The sequence below is a fragment of the Telmatherina bonti genome, assembly GCF_933228915.1.
Source record: "Telmatherina bonti genome assembly, chromosome: 20".
Lineage (NCBI taxonomy): Eukaryota > Metazoa > Chordata > Actinopteri > Atheriniformes > Telmatherinidae > Telmatherina > Telmatherina bonti.
The window spans coordinates 27,739,471-27,758,291 of record NC_136618.1 but is presented as its reverse complement, the minus strand read 5'-3'; the positions used below and the strand labels follow the sequence as shown (position 1 = coordinate 27,758,291).

Below are 18,821 nucleotides of genomic sequence, written 5' to 3'. Positions count from 1 at the left end.
GCATGTTTTTGGATGTTTGATACTTAAGTTGGAAACTGTGGGTACATAACAGGAGAATATACATCGGTCATGTGGAGCAGGGATTTCTGAAAGGGTTCACACCTTCCTTTCGTTTGGTTGTAAATCATAAAATTAGAAGGTAGAACAACAAGTTTTGTCACTGACTTGTTAGTGTGGTGTTTTGGGAGCGGCTCCTAATGTTCCTTGGGAGTTGAGTAGACCCACAGGTTTTTACAGCTTGAACTGTGATAACCATTTGTGCTTCGAATTCAGATTTATTGGCAGCATTTTTCTCTTCCGGGCTTTGCCATATAACAGAGAACCATAAAGGCAACCATAAATGACTTAAGTGGAACCACTTCAGCTCATTGATAGTGTTTTATTAAGATCATAAAGAAAATTCTTTGACTTCCTGAAGCTGAGTTGGCTGAAACAACCTTTTCAAGCTGAATTTGATCAAATATTATTTCTTTATATTTCTGATGGGTGCTCATCATTCAGACGATATCTTGAGTTCCTGATGCATCCAAACAGTAGCTTTACATGCGACGTTGCTGCACTTTTAAGACCTCGAAGGATGATTGCAATCAGGTTTCATTCAAGGATTTTCACTGCATTGTCTGGAGTCTTTCACGATCTCCTCTGAACCTAAAACATCTTGAATCAAAACAAAATAAAGGTGAAAATACTTTTTACGTATCACTTCTGCAGAAGAGGAGTAATGATCACAGTAAGTCCATAAAGATAATGAGCCAGTTACTTGTTAAGAGTAAATCAATTTAGCCATGAGTGTTGAAGTAAAACAAGATTATGCAGCTATATTATATCTGCAGTAAGCTTAAATGCAACCAAAACTGAAGCCACCCTGTTGTAAAATAGGTTCATTAAACTTGATCTTATCTTTTGTGAGACATAACTGTGTGCAATGAAGTCGTTCATCTCCATGGCCACGTATAAAATCATTCATTAATGTTTGATAATCAAGCCGGTTATAAGAGTCAGCTGCAAGTCTGGGGCTGATACCATCACTGTGTGGGATGGATCTGATCTTCTGTCTCTGTGCTTGTCTGTCAGGATGTTGGAGGCAGATGATGGTGTTGCTGTGGTGGGGATTGGATGCAACTTTCCAGGAGGTAGGAAGAATTTAAAAGCTTGGTTTTGGTTCGGCTTTGAATGACTTTTTTTTTTGTGAGCACATCTTGAGTTGTAGGGTGCCAAACTGGAGTTGACACTGAGAAAAAAACTAATTATGCAAATAAATTCCTTTATTTGATAATCTTTAATACATATCAGGGCACAATAATCTATGAAAATAGTTTGAAAAAATATATTTATCCATTTTTGTGGGGTTTTTTTTAAGCTATCAAATTTAGGAGCAACTTGACCAAAACATGGCAAATTAAAGGTTAAAAACATGAAAAGTTAATTAAAATTTTATATGTATGAAGAGGACTGATGCTGGCTTAGAAAATAAAAAAGAAAAATTCAATTAAAGAATCTAAATTTTTTATTGCTTTATATTTCATGCACACTGTGCTGGAAAAATCTTTGTGGATGAGAAACAACGATGCTGAGTCAAACTGCCTTTGTTAGTTTATTCACACAAATGATACATGTAAGTCATACATGGAGAGATCTCTGAGAAGTAAAGAAAGTCGACAGCTTATATAGTTTCGAAACTCCTCCTCTGTTGCTGGGCAGACCATATGAAACAATCATTATCTCTTATTTAAGACTAAACTGAACTCACTAAGCATCAATCACTTACTATATTACTTTATTGCCTTTAACCTTTAACCTTTAAACAACTGGTCAACCAAGCAGTTGACAAAAACAGATGCGCTGCAGGAAACTCTTCCTGCCTCTAACATTACCAGCGCATTCCATTGAGAGGTCATACATGAGTTAAAGAAAGCAGTTCACAATGAGTACAATGTCTGAACTTTGTCTACATGGACTACAAAATACAACAAATCAATGTATATATGTCTAATATCTAATACAAATCAAACTCATAACAATTTTCCAACACAACACATCATACTGCAGGATTCAAAAGGGGATTTTTTTTTTAAAAGTGGTGCATTGGAATTAAACTTTAATGACTGTTAATTCACACGTGTGAAAAATACTCAATGTAGTTATGGACTGGTTTTAAAAATAAGAATAATCAACCTACTTAGAATCTGCACTTAAATACAAGTTTAGTTTTTGTTTTCCTGAAAATTCACTAATTATTTGACTTTATGTTTAAACTCATTTACATTCATGGAGGAATTTTCTGTTTTCTATGACTTCCCTTTAATGCAACGCTTTAATTTCAATAAGGACTAAATAATTCCTTGACTATTGACACTTCGTTGACAGGAGAAGGGCTCGACAATTTCTGGAAGGTTCTGCTGGATGGAAAGAACTGTAGTGTGCAAATTCCAAAAGAGAGATTTGACTTGGCGAGATGGTACAACCCCGATGACACCAAAGCGGGTAAATCCCGCACAGCCAAGGCTGCCCTCATTGATGGGTATGTGTTTATATCTTATCATACTTATCATAGGAGGAGCATACTTATCATATGCAATGCTTTTTTTTTCTGGGTTTTTTTTTTTTTTTTTTTTGTCTTGTCCAGAATTTAAGCTGGCAGAATGATTTTCTGGATGCTGTGTTCTGATGGGCAAATTTACTTTGCCAAGGGAAGCTTTATAGATATGATACTCCCCTTGATACTCTGGATTCTTATTTTATTTTTCTATTTATTTTACATAATTGTTTGTGTTACAAAGTTTGTATTGCTGGACCGGACAGGAGAGGATAGAAGACGGACAGAAAAAGAATCGAGAAGAAGAGAAAACAGAAAAACACCCCGTAGAGAGAAAAAGAGAGAGGGAAAGAGAAGAGGAAAAAAAAGAATGAGAAAGAGAAAACCTACATACATATGCATCTACATAAGCACACATACACACCCACCTATATATACACATATCCATACACCTATACACATTAGAGTCATGTTTCCCCTGTGGGAGGATGAAGCCATCAACTATCAGGAGAACCTAGGACTCACAAGCTAAATCAGACACACAGAAAGAAAACGAGCTGCTGTTAGTAAATAAATCATCAGGCGACTCAGTGACTGTGTCACATGCAGAACATACAGAGTGGAACATGTTCAGAGAAGAGTGATCATGCCAATGTGACCACGCCCACACAAAGGCAAGAGGAAGGAGAAACCCAAGGCACGGGCAGCCGGCAGCCATCCCGCAGCGCAGACCCCAACCACCCCAATCCGGAGCCAGCCACATATCCACCCAGGAGGTGGCAGAGTGGGGGCCCCTGCCAGAGCCTCCCACGGTCAGGTGGAGCAGGCCCCAGCGGGCCTGGACTGGCCAAGCTTGGCCCCGCCAGCTTTGTCATCTATTGTTTTAATTACATTCTAATAAAATTACAATACATTTCAGAATTTTTTACAATAGTTTTATGTTAAATTATATTTCTTCATTATAAATGTACATTGAGTTATTTTTACAGTTACATGTCACTTTAAGACATATACATTTTTAAGTATATTTCCACTATATTTTTGTATACTGTAGTATTTAAAAAAATCCAGGAAAAAACTGTAAGGTAATACAGAAAAAACTTTATAAAAATAGATTTCTTTTGCAGTGTAAATCCAGCAGAAAACAGCTTTCCAGTTTGAAACCCAGTGATTATTTTACCTGTTTAAAGTTTGAGAGCACCTGCTGAGGTGCTTAAAGATTTTTTGTTTTCCTCCTCAATGGATCTCCAACATGCAAAAAAGCTGAAACATTGAGTTAATTGTGATTAAATAGCTTAATCAATCTAATCGGAGTGAATGTTTTTGAACGCTTGCAGGTTTAATGAATTCGACCACAGGTTTTTCAGCATCAGCGACAGCGAAGTGGAACAAATGGATCCTCAACAAAAGCAGCTCCTTCAGTGTGTTTACAGGGCTCTGGAAAATGCTGGAATTCCTATGGAGAAAGCAAGCGGGACCAGGACAGGAGTGTTTTTTGGTAAGACAGAAGCCAATCTTTCATCTGTTGGGACCCTAAATTAGTAGCTAATCAGCCATAGATATACATATATATGTATATATATCAGTCATATTATTTCTGCTGTGATTGCAGGGATAATGAACAAAGATTATGAGACCAATGCAGCGCACATGCACCCAAGTATGATAAACCACTGGACTGGCACAGGGCTTGCTATGAGCATTGCCGCAAACAGAGTCTCCTACATCTACAACTTCACTGGGCCCTCGCTGTCTTTAGACTGTGCCTGTTCATCATCCCTAGTGGCTCTTCATCTTGCCTGCCAGTCCATTAAACAAGGTCTGTACAGCATCATTTATTCATCTCACCAATGCTGGTAACATTCACCAACAAACAGGTGGAAAACCAGCACTGGTTTATTTACAACCTGTCATTAAAATATTGGGTGTGATAAGTATGTTTTATCTCACCAGGTGATTGTGACATGGCTGTGTGTGGAGGGGTCAGCTGCATCATCGAGCCAAGATTGTTTGTAGCGCTCAGTAAGGCCAAGATGATCTCACCTGAAGGGACCAGCAAGCCTTTTTCCAGCAAAGCAGATGGTTATGGCAGAGGGGAAGGCTGTGGGGTTGTTCTTCTGAAACCACTGAAAAAGGTCAGAGAGGAATAAATTCATTTTGATTAATTATTTCTATCATCTTTTATCATATTCACATCATGTTTGTTATATTCTCAATGTTAAAGTTAAAGCACCGTTATTATCGACTGGAGGCAACTTGTTCGACTGCCAGCAGAGCAACATGTTTAACAAAAATAACAAACTCTTCATATCACAGCAGGGCATTTAAAAACATAATTGCTGCAGGAATGACTTAGTCTTCCAGTCTATTAGTCCTGCACCTCAACAGGGATCGGTGGTCAGACGGAAACAACTTGAACTGGTTGTATCGTGGTGGTCTTGATCTGACAGGATCACTCTGGCTTTTCTCACTGACCTCACCTTGTGTAGATCAAACTCGATATATTTGTGTGTGCGTATATCCTCCAGTTCTTCCTTGAGGCCTTGGTACTTCTCCAGTTTCTCATGCTCCTTTTTCCTGATATTTCCATCATTGGAGATGGATATATCGATCACTACGGCTTTCCTCTGCTGCTTATCCATGATCACTGTATCTGTCTGGATCTTGAAGTCCCAGAGGACCTTAGCCCTCTGTCACAATGAGATGTTGTGACTCTACTGTGGTTTATGGATTAACGACAGCAAACATTTGGGTAACTGGTTAAATTGGTTTAATATGTTTTATACTGGTAGGACAAGTAGTCAAATGAGTACACAGAGTTTATTGTATTGTTTTATTGGTTCATGGTGTTTGTGTGAAGAAACCTGGAGTCATCCATATTAGGCATCCCTGTAAAGATAAGACTGGAGTAATGGGTAAAGTAGATTTAAGGCTCCTGAAGGATGTGCAAGAAAACTGATGTTTTACTTACCTCTGATTGTCTCTGCTTTCCAGGACTGAGTAATGGAGAAAAGACACCACAGGTGTTCAGGCGCCTTTTAATGGTTCCGGGGGGAGGGAACTGAAGCAGTGGAGTAAATGAAGGGGGATTTTGTGGAGAATGGATTTTTAGAGTGGGGTTAATCAGGGGCTGGATAATTTAAGTATGATTGTTGGGGTGGTTAGAGCTATGTAAATATATGTATAGTTTCTGTTACAATGTGAATGTAAATATCTTTGTGTTTTCTGTGTATATAGCTATTTTGGGAGCCTGGGGGAATGGTATGGTCCAGTTAAGCTTGGTTATATAAGCAGGCAGTTTTAATCAGTCGGGTTGGTTCTTTGAGTATGGAAAATAAAGGTTGACAACTATATGTCCAGTTGTTTGCCTCTTCTGTGTGCTTCCCATGATGTTTGCCTCCAAGACTGCTGACTGAAGTTCACACCCTCTCATTCTCCACCACTGGGACTTAGGGATCTCCAGTCCATATTCTACACAATGCAGGCTACTTGGTTATGGCACTCCATGTATTCTTTGCCTGCAGTCTCTTGCACCCTGCTGTGAGGTGCTGAATTGTTTCAGGGGCTCTTTTGCATAGTGTGCACCTGGGATCCTGCTTGGTATGGTAGATCTTGGCCTCGATCGCTCGTGTGCTCAGGGCCTGCTCCTGTGCTGCCATGATTAGTGCCTCTGGGCTGTCCTTCAGTCCAGCCCTCTCCAGCCATTGATAGGACTTGTTTATATCGGCCACTTCGATGATCTGCCGGTGGAACATCCCATGCAGGGGCTTTTCATCCCATGATGATTCTTCCCTCTCGTGTTCCTCAAGATTCCATTGTCTGAGACATTCACGAAGTGGTCCCCCAAGAAGTGGGTTTACTCTTAATTTTTTTTTTTTTACCTATTTTTAAAAAAAAAAAGAAAAGGCCCAAAAAACACTGTTTCAGAAAAAATGACATGTAAGGCTACTCTATTTAGTTTTCCCTAAAAATCCATCAGTATATTTGCTTATTGTTCCATTATTTCTACTCTTCAGGTTCAGGGAGTTATGAAATGACTAAACCAATACTGGGACACAGAGTAGTGAGAGACAGGCTCATAGACATAGATACATAAATGATTTATTATGTCTATGTTCAGAGTAAAGTTAACACAGCTGACAGCTAACTGCACTAGTGTAGCATAGGTAAGCTGAGCTGCTGGGTGACGTAGGTACATGTGAAGGATTGCTTGTAATTGTAAAAGAAGCATCACAGGGGGGTTTAGAAGTGGGTATACTCAATGCTGACTGAAAAAGAAGTGGGTATACTCTGTATAACTGCGTATACCCTGGACTGCACCACTGGACTGATTGAGTCCAGGTGAACAGGAACAAGGCTAGACAGAAATCACACCTTCTAAATAAAACAGGAAACCAGGAACTTAGACAACACAAAGCATCACATAATGACATAAATAAATCAAATAAAAATACATCAATTTAAAAAAGATGGAAATGAAGGGATCAATGGATTTTTTTAACCCAACTTTCCTTGTTGCTTTATTCCTTTTCACTTCTAGGCTCTGGAAGATCGCAACCCCATCTGGGGGATCATTAGCAAAACTGCAGTCAACCAAGACGGACACTCAGTCACTCCGATTACAAAACCCTCCTTGACCCAACAAGAGGAGCTGCTACGCAGAATCTACTCAGACGTTGACATCACAGATGTTCAGTACATAGAGGCTCACGGGACTGGAACTCCAGTTGGAGACCCAACAGAGGCCAGAAGCATCTCCAATGTCATCGCTAAAGCCAGACCTCCCAGCTCAGGGAAGCTGTGGATCGGCTCTGTGAAGAGCAACATCGGACACACAGAATCGGCAGCTGGAGTGGCCGGACTCATCAAGGTTCTGCTAATGATGAAGCATGAGACCATTGTTCCTTCAGTTTTCTACTCTGATGACTCCTCCAGTGTCAATGCCAACGCCTTGAACATTAAAATTCCACAGGAAACGCAAAGATGGGAATCATCCAGGGCAAGAGTCGCAGGGGTGAACAACTTTGGCTTTGGAGGAACAAATGCACACGCCATTGTCAAACAACACTTACAGCCATGTGATGAGCAAAAGAGCAATGAGAAGCAAGAAAAATATTTTGTCTTGTCTGCAAAATCCCAGAAATCTCTCACTATGATGATGGAGGACACCATTAAACAGCTAGAAGCTGTAAAGAAGGTTGATCTGGATTCTCTATTGTACACATCAGCTTGTAGAAGAAGCCACCAAAAGCACCGATACAGAAAGGCCATTGTGATATCCTCTGCAGATAACCTAACGGAGAAGCTAAGAGCTAGTGCAGGCAAAAATGTTCCCGCAGCAATCTCAGATGCTAGATTGGGGTTTGTCTTCTGTGGAAATGGGGTCACTTACCACGGCATGTGCAAGCAGCTGTTGAAAAACCAACCTGTATTCAGGGAAAAAATCAAAGAAATTACACAACTTTACCAAAACTGGAGCCCCCTGAACATCCTAGAAACCCTTGAGAGTGAGTTTGAGGGCAGTGACTTCAAAAACCCAAATGTTGTCCAGCCACTTCTCTTTGCCATCCAGGTGGGGATTAGCACCCTTCTCAGGCATTGGGGTGTCAAACCAGACGTCATACTGGGACATTCTGTTGGGGAAGTTGCAGCTGCACACTGTTCAGGCCTCTTGTCTCTTGAAGACGCTGTAAAAGTCATATACTTCCGCAGCACCCTACAAACCAAAGTCATTGGTGGGAAGATGCTTGTTGTTGGCAACATGGATGTATCAGAGGTAACTTCTCTCCTCCCTTCATATTCTGGGAAACTTTGCCTTGCTGCTTTCAACAGTCCGCAGTCCTGCACCCTCTCAGGTGATGCCGATGCCATTGAGAGCCTCCATGAGAAGTTAAAAAGCTCAGCTAACGGTCAGAATCTGTTCTTACGCGTGCTGGATGTCCCTGTAGCTTATCACAGCCACATGATGGACCCAATCCTGCAAGAAATCAAGGAGACAATTGGAGCCTTAACAGAGAACAACCTCAACACAGAGTTGTTCTCCACAGTAACGGGCATGGAAGCCAATCGGGGAGATTTCTGCTCAGGTGAATACTGGGCGAGAAACATCCGAGAACCAGTTGCTTTTGAGCAGGCGATAAGGTCAGCGGCTAAAGGAAAGATGACAGTCTTCGTGGAAATTGCACCAAGAAGAGCGCTGCAGAGAAATATCATGGAAATTCTGGGAACCAACACAGCTGTTCTTCCCTCAGTGGAGCCACAGAAAGATCATGAATCCATCTTGAGTGTTGTTTCTAAACTGTTCGAACTGGGTGTTGATGTGGATTGGAACACCTTCTACAGAGGTTATGAAACAACACCTCTGCCCTTCCCAAGATACAAGTTCGACTGTGCCAATAGAGATGTGATCATTGGAGCAGCACAGAATAACAAGGCAAGCAGTCATCCTGTGCTGTGTCAGACAGGCAGTGAAAGCAACGTTTTTAGCTGCAATCTCTCAACTGACTCCACTTTCTTCCTGAAAGAGCACAAGCATAACAACATTCCCATCATCCCTGGTGCCTTCTATGCTGAGGTAGGTTTAGCTGCTTTCCTGGCCAGCACTAAACCAAAGGTGCCCATCAACTCGCTGCAGCTCAGTGTCAATTTTCAGACTCCGTTTATTTTATCGGAGAACTCACCAGAGATGAAGGTGCAACTAGAACAAAAAGAGAAAGAAACTAGTTTCACTGTGTTCTCCTCATCTGCTGCATATTCAACAGGGTCTGTGATTGTAAAGAAAGAGAGGCCAATCGAGGAGCGATACATTTCACTCAGCTCCATCTACAAACGATGCACATCTGTGATAAGCTTTCAGGAGTTTTATGGCTATCTCTCTCAAGGAGGCTTCCAATATGGAGACATCTTCCAGAATAAGACAGATGTGCACTATGGGGAAGACCTGAAGGAAGCTTTTGCAGTTGTATCGGTTCCAGAGAAGCTGCAGTCTCAGCTGCATGACTATAACATTCATCCAGTTGTCTTGGATTACCTGATGCAGCTTCTTCCTGTTACAGTAGAGCACAAGTTTGCTGGCCGGTCTGGATTTCCAGCCAGAATAGGAAGTCTCACTGTGTTTGAACCCTTGCAAAATGAGATGATTGTCTATCTGAGAGCAATGAATGTGGGAGTGGATCACTTTGAAGTGTGTGGCTGCTTTGCAGATAAGGAAGGCAGAGTGCTGGTGGAGGTTAAGCATGCCATAATTAGGTACCTTGGGAGTGGCTCTCGTGTGGTTGAGGAGTACTTCTATCATAATGCTTTCAATGTCATTGATGAAGCTTCCAGTGCTCCTTGTCCTCCAAAGGCTTTGGTTTTCTCCGACCATTTAGGGATCTCTCAAGGTCTGGAACAACATTTAGATTCAAACTCTCAATATGTGCCTGTTGCACATGCAAAGGAAATCTTAACCAGCGGGTTTCTTTCTCTCTTGGCACATCTCAATATCAGGGATATTGAGAAAAACTTTGATGAGGTGTTGTTTTTGTGGGGCAACAAAGACCTCACGTCACATGCAGCTGATGACGTTCTGCAGAATTTGGCGAGCTGCTGTGAGGTTTTCCGCCAAATTGTCCTTGAGCTGAAAAAGATTCACTTCCCCAAAGCTATCAGAGCTGTAACTCACCGTTCATCAGATCTCACTGTAGACCGTATAAGTGCAGGTTTTGCACTTGCTGGTATGACCAGATCATTCGCTGCTGAGATACCAGAACTTTCTTTTCAGCTGATTGACGTAAACTCTATCTCTGGGAAGGATATGGCAGCTTTGGCAGAAGTTCTGAGATCATATCCTTGCAGCAAGTACCACGAGCTGGTGGTGAAAGATGGGCTGATCTTGAAACCCTCCATCGTCCGCACCCCACTGGAAGTCACTGACCATACTGAGGAGAGTTACACCTCTGCAACGTCCAAACCATGTGTCTTTCAGACAGCTGATGCATATAAGATGTCGCAGCTGAGTGCCATCTACTTTGAGGAGGAAGCCAATCAGATCAGTGACACGTCTGTTGAGATTCGACCCAGAAAGTTGTGCGTTCATTCGTCCGATTACTTCCCTGTCAGTGCCTCACATCTGAAATTCGGACAGACTTTATACTGGACCAAACACTCATCTCAGACTCACAAATTGCTTGCTCTTGACTTCAGTGGCACCATCACAGCAGTTGGAAAAGATGTGAGGAAATTGAAAGTGGGGGACCATGTCGCTGCTTGTTATCCTGTGGTGTTGGCTAGTAAGGTTAGAGTTCCAGAGAACGTGTGCTACAGTACAAAAAAGTTCCCTTTCCTCAAAAAACAACCCTGTGCGTCCTTCTTTGTGCTGGCGTGGGAGATCTTGCATAAAGCTTTGCCCAGTTCTAAACAGAATTTGGGGATCATGTGCTCTGTGCCTGACTCCGCTCTGGTGAAAGTCTTGGCTCGGGTCGCACACCGATCAGGCTGGAATGTGATTGTTGGAACAAAGTACAATGACTTCTTTGTAGATGTGAGTCAAGTGGACGCATTTGTCATCCTTCCACCATTTGATGAGTTGCTGACTGCTAAAATTAGCAACTTTCCAGGTGTCCAGCAGGTTGTGCTCATCTGTGGATCTCAGATGCAAGGCTTGCTTGCACAGGAAGTGCTCCAGAGTGTAAAGGAAAGTGTTCACTTACAGACCATTCAAATGCAAGCCATTCTGCAAAAAGCACACCTGAGAGCACACAGAGCAAGCATTAAAAACTGGCTGAAGTCTCTGAACTTAAAAATGAGGTTTTCATTTGAAAGCTTCACTTTTGAGAATGTGAAAATGAAGAACTTTCATTTAGAGGATCCACCATCATATTTCAGCTCTAAAAACCTGGCTGTGGTCGCTCTGGAAAAAGATGAAAGTGGATCATTGTCTGACATCCCACTGCTGCCAACGAGAAACCTGCTGTTCAGGAAGAGAGCAGTGTACATAGTTGCAGGGGGTCTCTCTGGTCTGGGCTTTGAAACGGTCAGGTTTATCTCACAAAGAGGTGGCGGGCACATTGTCATTCTCTCCAGAAGCAAACCTTCCCCTGACGTGCAGCGAGAAATCCACAAAGTGGAGAAACAGTGTGGTAACAGCATCATTAGCATGGAGTGTGACATTTCTGAGTCTGAGCATGTGCATAAGGTCACCAATGTCATCAAGCAACAGTTTCCTGGTTGTCCAGTCAGAGGAGTGTTTCATAGTGCGGTTGTCTTGCATGATGGTCTGATTGAGACCCTCAACAGATCTCTTTATGAGAAGGTTTTCAAACCCAAAGTGAATGGTGCGCTGAATTTGCACCGTGCAACACAGAACTGCCCGTTGGACTACTTTGTGTGTTACTCCTCCATCTCAGCTTTCCTCGGAAATCCATCACAAACCAACTATGCAGCAGCCAACACCTTCCTTGATTTGTTCTGTCAGCACAGGCGCAACCTGGGGCTACCTGGACAGTCTATCAACTGGGGGGCTCTGAATCTCGGCCTCCTCTTGAACAAAGATCACTTCCAGCGCTTTCTGGAAGCAAAGGGGATGATGGTGTTAGACGTGGCAGAGATTCATCAGAGCTTGGAGTATTGCCTCATGCTTAACAGACCCCAGCAAGCTGTTTGCAGATTTCACTTCAGAAACATCAGGTACAACATCCTCTCCCAGAACAAGGCCTTGACCACGCGGCTCTCTGAGTTAGTCAATGAGGCCTTCCAGAAATCCAAAGAGGTCGAGTCTCAGACTCAGCACATGGACTCCAGCTCACCCAGAGAATACGTCGCCTCTCTGCTCAGTGAGACGATCGGCGTGGACCAAAGTGAACTGAGAGAGGAGTCGCCTCTTTCATCTTTAGGCATTGACTCCATGCAGGCCATGACTCTGCAGAATCTGATCTTTCAGCAGCGAGGTGTGAACCTGCCTCTGGTGAAGCTGTTGGATCCTGATGCCACGTTATTAACAGTGGTGACTCTTCTGAGTGCAGCAGCTGAGGAGCAAGAGTTCACTGACGGGGTTCCTCAAGATGAAGATGAGGCTGATATTTCCACCAGACTGTAAACACAGATGCTTTTTTTTCTTTGTTTTTCATCAAGTTTGTAACAGAAATTTTTGAAGCTCTTCCTGATCAAATAAAATGCCTGAATAACCCCACTGGTTTATATTTTACAGGCTTAGATATGTATTTCCATTAAATAATTACTGTTGTGGAGCATTTTGATGATATTTTACATATCTGCACGTTGTTTTTGTTCTCTTTTGGGAAGCAAAATGTGATAGATAAAAGAAAAATTTAGAACAGTCAATATTGTACTTAAATCTATTAATAAATGACATAAATTAATGAAAACAACCCTTTGTCAGTTTCATTGAACTTGAATAAATGTTCTCAACTGGGACACTGTTCTTACAATCTGATTTTATCTATGTTGCAATGAGCCGTCTGGCACATGTGATCGTCTCTTATTGTTATAAATTTTGATTCATTAGCAGGTTTATAATAATGATGTCAAATTCTGAGATAGTATTCTGGCATGTGAAATAACGGTGGCAATCATAGCATTTATGATTAACGAATTTTATTACAAGCAGATCAAAGAAGTGTCTGTCAGGAAAATGCATCACATTCAGAGAAAAGCTGTTAAAAAGCCACTGATAAGCAGCACGATGCTCCAGAGTATGCAGTTAAAAGTATGTATTTCAGCTTCCCTATAATCTCACAAGGAGGAATGTTTGCAGTGGGCTTAGAAATAAACGAAGACTCCTTTTCAATTAGTTTTAATCACTGGTTATTGTCTTTGCGGCAGTGCATCTCCAAACAGCTTCACTACCAGTCAAATCTTTGGACACACTTTCCCATTAAATCCATAGGAAAAGTGTGTCCAAACTTTTGACTGGTAGTGTACTTAGTGGTCTCATTACGATCCAGGCAGAAACTATCCATAGACTTCCAAGTTTAATGAACATTGAATGAGAGCTCCTATGTTATGTGCAACTGCTTTAAAAAATGTTTTTCTCTTCTATTTAATGCATACATACATACAAAAACCAAACAAATCAAGTAAAACAGGTGTAAAAAATTTTTTCCCCCAACCTATTTATTGTTATCGTCCTTTATTAATCATAATTTGGAAGTTTTGCTAATCATCTCACCTAAAGGGAATAAAATAAAAACATGAAAAGAACTGGGGCCAGAATGTCACCCTGGCTTACGCCATACCATATTTTATCTTTAACTTTTGATACAATGAATCATTTTCATTCATTCAGAATAAATAACACATACACAGCTCAAAACTAACATTTCAGTATTATCACATATTCTTCTGCACTTAAAATTAAACAAGACAAACAAGCACAGTTTCTTTTAATTCCAAGGATTTAAGTCTTTTTCATATTTAATTCTGTTACATGTATATTTATGACCACAATCTGAGTCCCTCACTCTGCATCGTTTTGGGTCAGGTACATGCAATCTTCTGTCACTTGGGGACACACTGAGTGAGTTTCAACATGACACTGATACAACTTGACAGCACTTTAGCTCTGTGTAACACAGGGGTGGCCGGGGCGTATTAAAAAAAATAAAGAAAATAAAAACAGGTAAAAAAGGGTCCTCCTGGCCACCTTGGTTCTTTTAAAAATCAGGGGGAGCAGAGTCAACCACACTAAAATCTCAATAAAAATGGTTTAATAAAAAGATCATAAAAAGGTTAAAAAGTTAAAATAATAAAACCCCAGTCCTCTAAAACGCTGCGTTGGAGAGTATATTGGTGAATGGTGAGTGGGTTTCCATTGTTTACATTAGTTATTATTTGGTGTAGAGGAGATCATACATAAATTGAAGTAATAATAATAATAACAGCTAGTTAGGAATAGATGGTGGCGTTATACTCTTCAGCATTTTGTGTGACCGTTAATATCGGCTTATATCAGTTAATATCAGTTGGAGCTAAATTAGCTTTAGTGTGCTAGATAAAGCGAAAGCTAGCTAAGATGAAAACACCAGCCAAGCAAAAAGCTACAATTGGCAAGCCAACACTAGCTAAAAGCTATTGTTTCTGAATTGGCTTTATATACATTTATTTATTGTCATTTGGGTTTGTGTTTGTGTCTGTTTAAGGCTGCCTTTCCCAAAACGAGGACAGTTCGACAACAAGTGTCCTCCTCGCAAACTCCCAAAACACCCTGGCACCGGCAGCTTCCTCAACACCGACACGCACCCAGACGCCAGATACGTTGAGCGGCGAGTCGCAACGTGTTATCTCTGGTAAGGAAGAACAGATTTTACGGTTTAGTCTGTAACTCTAAGTGGATAGAGATTAACATCAGTTACAGTGCTTTTAAGGGTTTTTTTTTTTGTAAATAAACCACTTCAGTTTTTTTTTCTTTTACAAAAATGTGAAAAATGTTGCATTGTTTTATTAATTCATGCATGAAAGGATTAATGAACTTTAAGTTTATGTATTTACTTTTCAGTGTTATTTTTAATGTCCATGCAATGAATATAAATTAATTCATTAGCTTCATTTTTCTTAAAATCCTTTCTTGCTGTGTGACCAGGAAAGAGGAAAAGGGCCAACTCTTCATCGGACCTTGTTACTGTCCTCAAGGAGATGAAGAATGAAGATGAGCTGAACCGGGCCCAGCGGGATCATCACATGCAGATGCTCCTCAGTGATGCTTGTGAGGCGAGGGAGCAGGAAGCTGCTTTACGGCGTGAGGAGATGCAGCAAAATGCACAGGTTAATCAGACATTTCTTGGAGTGTTAGGCCAGCTTGCCCAGTCACTGAGTGGTCGACGTACGTGACACCTATTTAATTGTAAATATATCTTTTTAGGTGTTCGGCTTTTTTGACTTTTGTACATATTTCTGGTTAATTTGAATTAAAAACATCTTTTGAAGTGACTGTGCCATTATTCTATGTTGCCTGTTCAGACACAGATCAACCCAGTGAAGAGTGTGCACCAAGCATTCATTACTGACATTTTTATGAAATGCAGCAAGCGGACAAATGCAGCAGTATTATACTAATAATTTAACATACGTCTCTGATTTAAACAATTATATGGTCCAAGTTCTACCAATACAATGTAGTTTATAAAACGCTTTAACAACTTCAAGCTCCATCCCTCCAGGACCACAGTTCTACATTTTCCAAGCTCCAACACACGTCTAAAGGATCAAATCGTTACTGCAAAATGACCTGTTTGAATCAAGTGTGAAAGAGCAGAGAAACATCCCAGTACAGTGGCTTTGTCAGTTCTTCAGTTTTTATTATTCTTTTCAAATTGGGTCTTAAAAACAAAAAAAAGACAGTTTCATGAAGTAAAACATTTTATTGAATATTACTCAAAACTGGATGTAAAGACAACCTCAAATAAACAAACTATTAACTATGAATGAAACTATGAACATGGCATTGGCTGTTAAGTAAAATCTTTATGTACTGGCCAACAAGTAATGCATGACAGCATCTCTTACATCCCTCCCCTGCTCCTCTATACCCAGTGCTCCTGCTACCCCAGGTTGAGCTGGTTCAGCTGCAGGTAAGTTCCATGAATTTTCATGTGTCTCCCCATGATCTTCAAACAGGTTGTGCAGAGCACAGCATGTCAGCACCACACTTTTCACCAGTTGTACGTCACAGTCATTCCTTTCAATGAGGCAACGCCACCTTCCATTCAGGCTGCCAAAAGCATTTTCAACAATGACCCGTGCCCGGCTGAATCTTCTATTAAACATTTGCTGGTCCACTGTCAAGCGTCCGGTGTCTTGGAATGGTTTAATGAGCCATTTCTGCAAGGGATATGCAGAGTCTCCGAGGATGTAGTAACCAGCCTGCACCCCACCAATGTTTCTGTAGTTGGCTGGGAAGAGGTTTTCTCGGCTGGCTAGTTGCCACAAAGTTGACAGTCTCAGGACCCTCACATCATGCAAGCTCCCTGGCAGTCCGGTGAATACGTTCCAGAACATCCCTTTTCCATCTACAACACCTTGAAGAATAATGGAGTGCCAGCCTTTCCTGTTAAAATAATCAGAATGGTAGTCCCGTGGTGCTATTATGGGTATGTGGGAGCCATCAACTGCACCCACACAATGCGGCATCCCCCATTTATTCTCGGTATAGGTGGCCATTTCTCTTAACCTCCTCTCATCAGGAAACCGGATTAGTGAAATGATCGGAGAAAGGACCCAAAAGTAGCACAAGAGATCTGGGCAGGTTAACATTTTTATTTTAGCCACTTGGTGAGGTTCTGTGCTGGAGTTGAACTCTGGTTCCCAATGAGCAGAGCAGAGCAGAGTAACCTTCCTCCGGGCCAACAGAGTAGACACCTAGCACAACTAGATGACTGACGGTTTGCCGTGTCCCCTGATGACTTAGAGCCACTAAATGTTCTTTTAAATTGTATTTCAGATATAAAGTCATGGATGGCAGCAAACTTTTTACAGCTCAACCCGGACAAAACTGAAGTTTTAATTATCGGTCCTGAAGGCAAGAGAGAGATCCTTTTATCAAAATTGCAACATTTTAATCCCTCCCAGTGTGTGAGAAATTTGGGTGTTCTTCTTGACTCTGAGCTGGATTTTATTCCACACATAAAAAAATGTAACAAAAACAGGTTTTTATCATCTAAAAAATATTGCCAGAGTCCGCTCATTTCTCTCTCTTGCCAGCACAGAGGTGCTGATGCATGCTTTTATTTCCAGTAGATTAGATTACTGTAACGCCCTGCTCTCTGGTCTTCCTAAAAAGCCTCTTTCCAGCCTACAATTACTACAGAATTCAGCGGCACGAGTTCTGACGAGGACCAGAGGGCGGGAACACGTTACACCAGTTTTTAAATCGCTGCATTGGCTTCCTGTGCACTTCAAGATTGATTTTAAGATTCTTTTACTTGTTTATAAATGCCTTAATGGTCTTGGGCCTTCTTATTTATCCGACCTTCTTTTTAATTATGAGCCTTCGCGGACCCTGAGGTTCCTCTGGTACCGGCCTTTCAGTGGTTCCTAAAGTCAGAACTAAGACATACGGTGAGACCTCTTTCCATTGTTATGGTCCTCGACTGTGGAACAGCCTGCCAGAGATCCTCAGGGCCGCGGAGACTGTTGATGTTTTTAAGAAGAGGCTCAAGACACACCTTTTTAGCTTAGCATTTAACTGAATTTTATTTTACTTTATTTACTTATCTTAATTTACTTCATTTATTTATTTTTAAAATGTTTTATTAGATTTCTTATTTTTAATACATTATTGTGAAGTCCTTCTATGTATATATGTATATTTTCTTTTATTGTTGCGCTTATTTCTTACTGCTTCTTAAGGTTATTCATCTTCTGGTTTTAACTCCAGTGTTTTCCTTATGGGGATCCTGCACGCTGGGGGCCCTGCCTGTTTGGTCTGGGGGCTGTTGTCATGATGACCTCTGCTGTTTGGGTGGCGCGGGGTCCACCACTGCAGCTTCACGGCTGCGGGGTGGCCCCTTTGCTGCCTGGGAGTTGTGCGGTTGCTGTGGCAACGGCCCCTATGAGCATGCGGGGGACTGGCTCCTGGTGTGGATGGATCCCGAGGTATTGTCTCCTCAAATCAGCACCAAGTCAAAATTTTTATCACTTACTTAATGTTTTTAGTTGTTTTATTAACCAGAATTCAGTTAAAGAGACAGTATTCAGGGAATGATGTTTTTCGGGGAATGTGGGTGGGTTCTTTGCTCTATGTTCTTGTGCGTGTGTGTGAGTGTGTGGAAAGAGCTTGTGTCTATTATTTTTAAATGCCTTTTTATCCACTGTTTGCTTTAATCCTTATGACTTGATTTTATCCTGTAAAGCACTTTGTGTTGCCTGAGGCATGAAAAGTGCTCAAGAAATAAAGTTTGATTTGATTTGATTTGATTTGATTTGAAGATCCACAACTCACGGTTGGGGGTCCTCCAGGACAGAAACCCAGTAACCACTGGGGAGCAGGCTCCAAGAGCAAGGCAGGAAGCAGAAGTCGGGGACGGATCAGGTCGGTAACGGGCAGGCAATCGTGGTCGGAGTGCTAGAAGGTCAGGCATGAGAGCAATGACAATCTGGCAGTGAGTGAATGGTGGAAGCTGCATATATACGCAGGCTGAACTGATGGGGATTGTGAACAGGTGGCAGAGGCAGGTGAGAGCAGTAAACTGATTAGGGGTGTGGCAAGCAGCAATGCTGGAGGAAGCAAGACTGATTGTGACAATTAGCTCTGGTAACAGCAACGTCTCCACAGCAGCACAAAAATCCTGCA

At 41.5% G+C, this 18,821-nt stretch overlaps 1 protein-coding gene across 1 annotated transcript; it reads left to right on the top strand.

Moving 5' to 3' along the window:
- Positions 1–1,075: 1,075 nt before the first annotated feature.
- Positions 1,076–15,177, top strand: fasn2 (fatty acid synthase 2; the record flags this gene model as incomplete). The annotated part of the gene is made up of 8 exons (XM_079259991.1): positions 1,076–1,133; positions 2,368–2,521; positions 3,874–4,034; positions 4,149–4,355; positions 4,490–4,671; positions 7,077–12,553; positions 14,674–14,820; positions 15,114–15,177. The coding sequence occupies 8 exons, from the start codon at positions 1,076–1,078 to the stop codon at positions 15,175–15,177; spliced, it is 6,450 nt and encodes a 2,149-aa protein (XP_079116117.1).
- Positions 15,178–18,821: the final 3,644 nt, after the last annotated feature.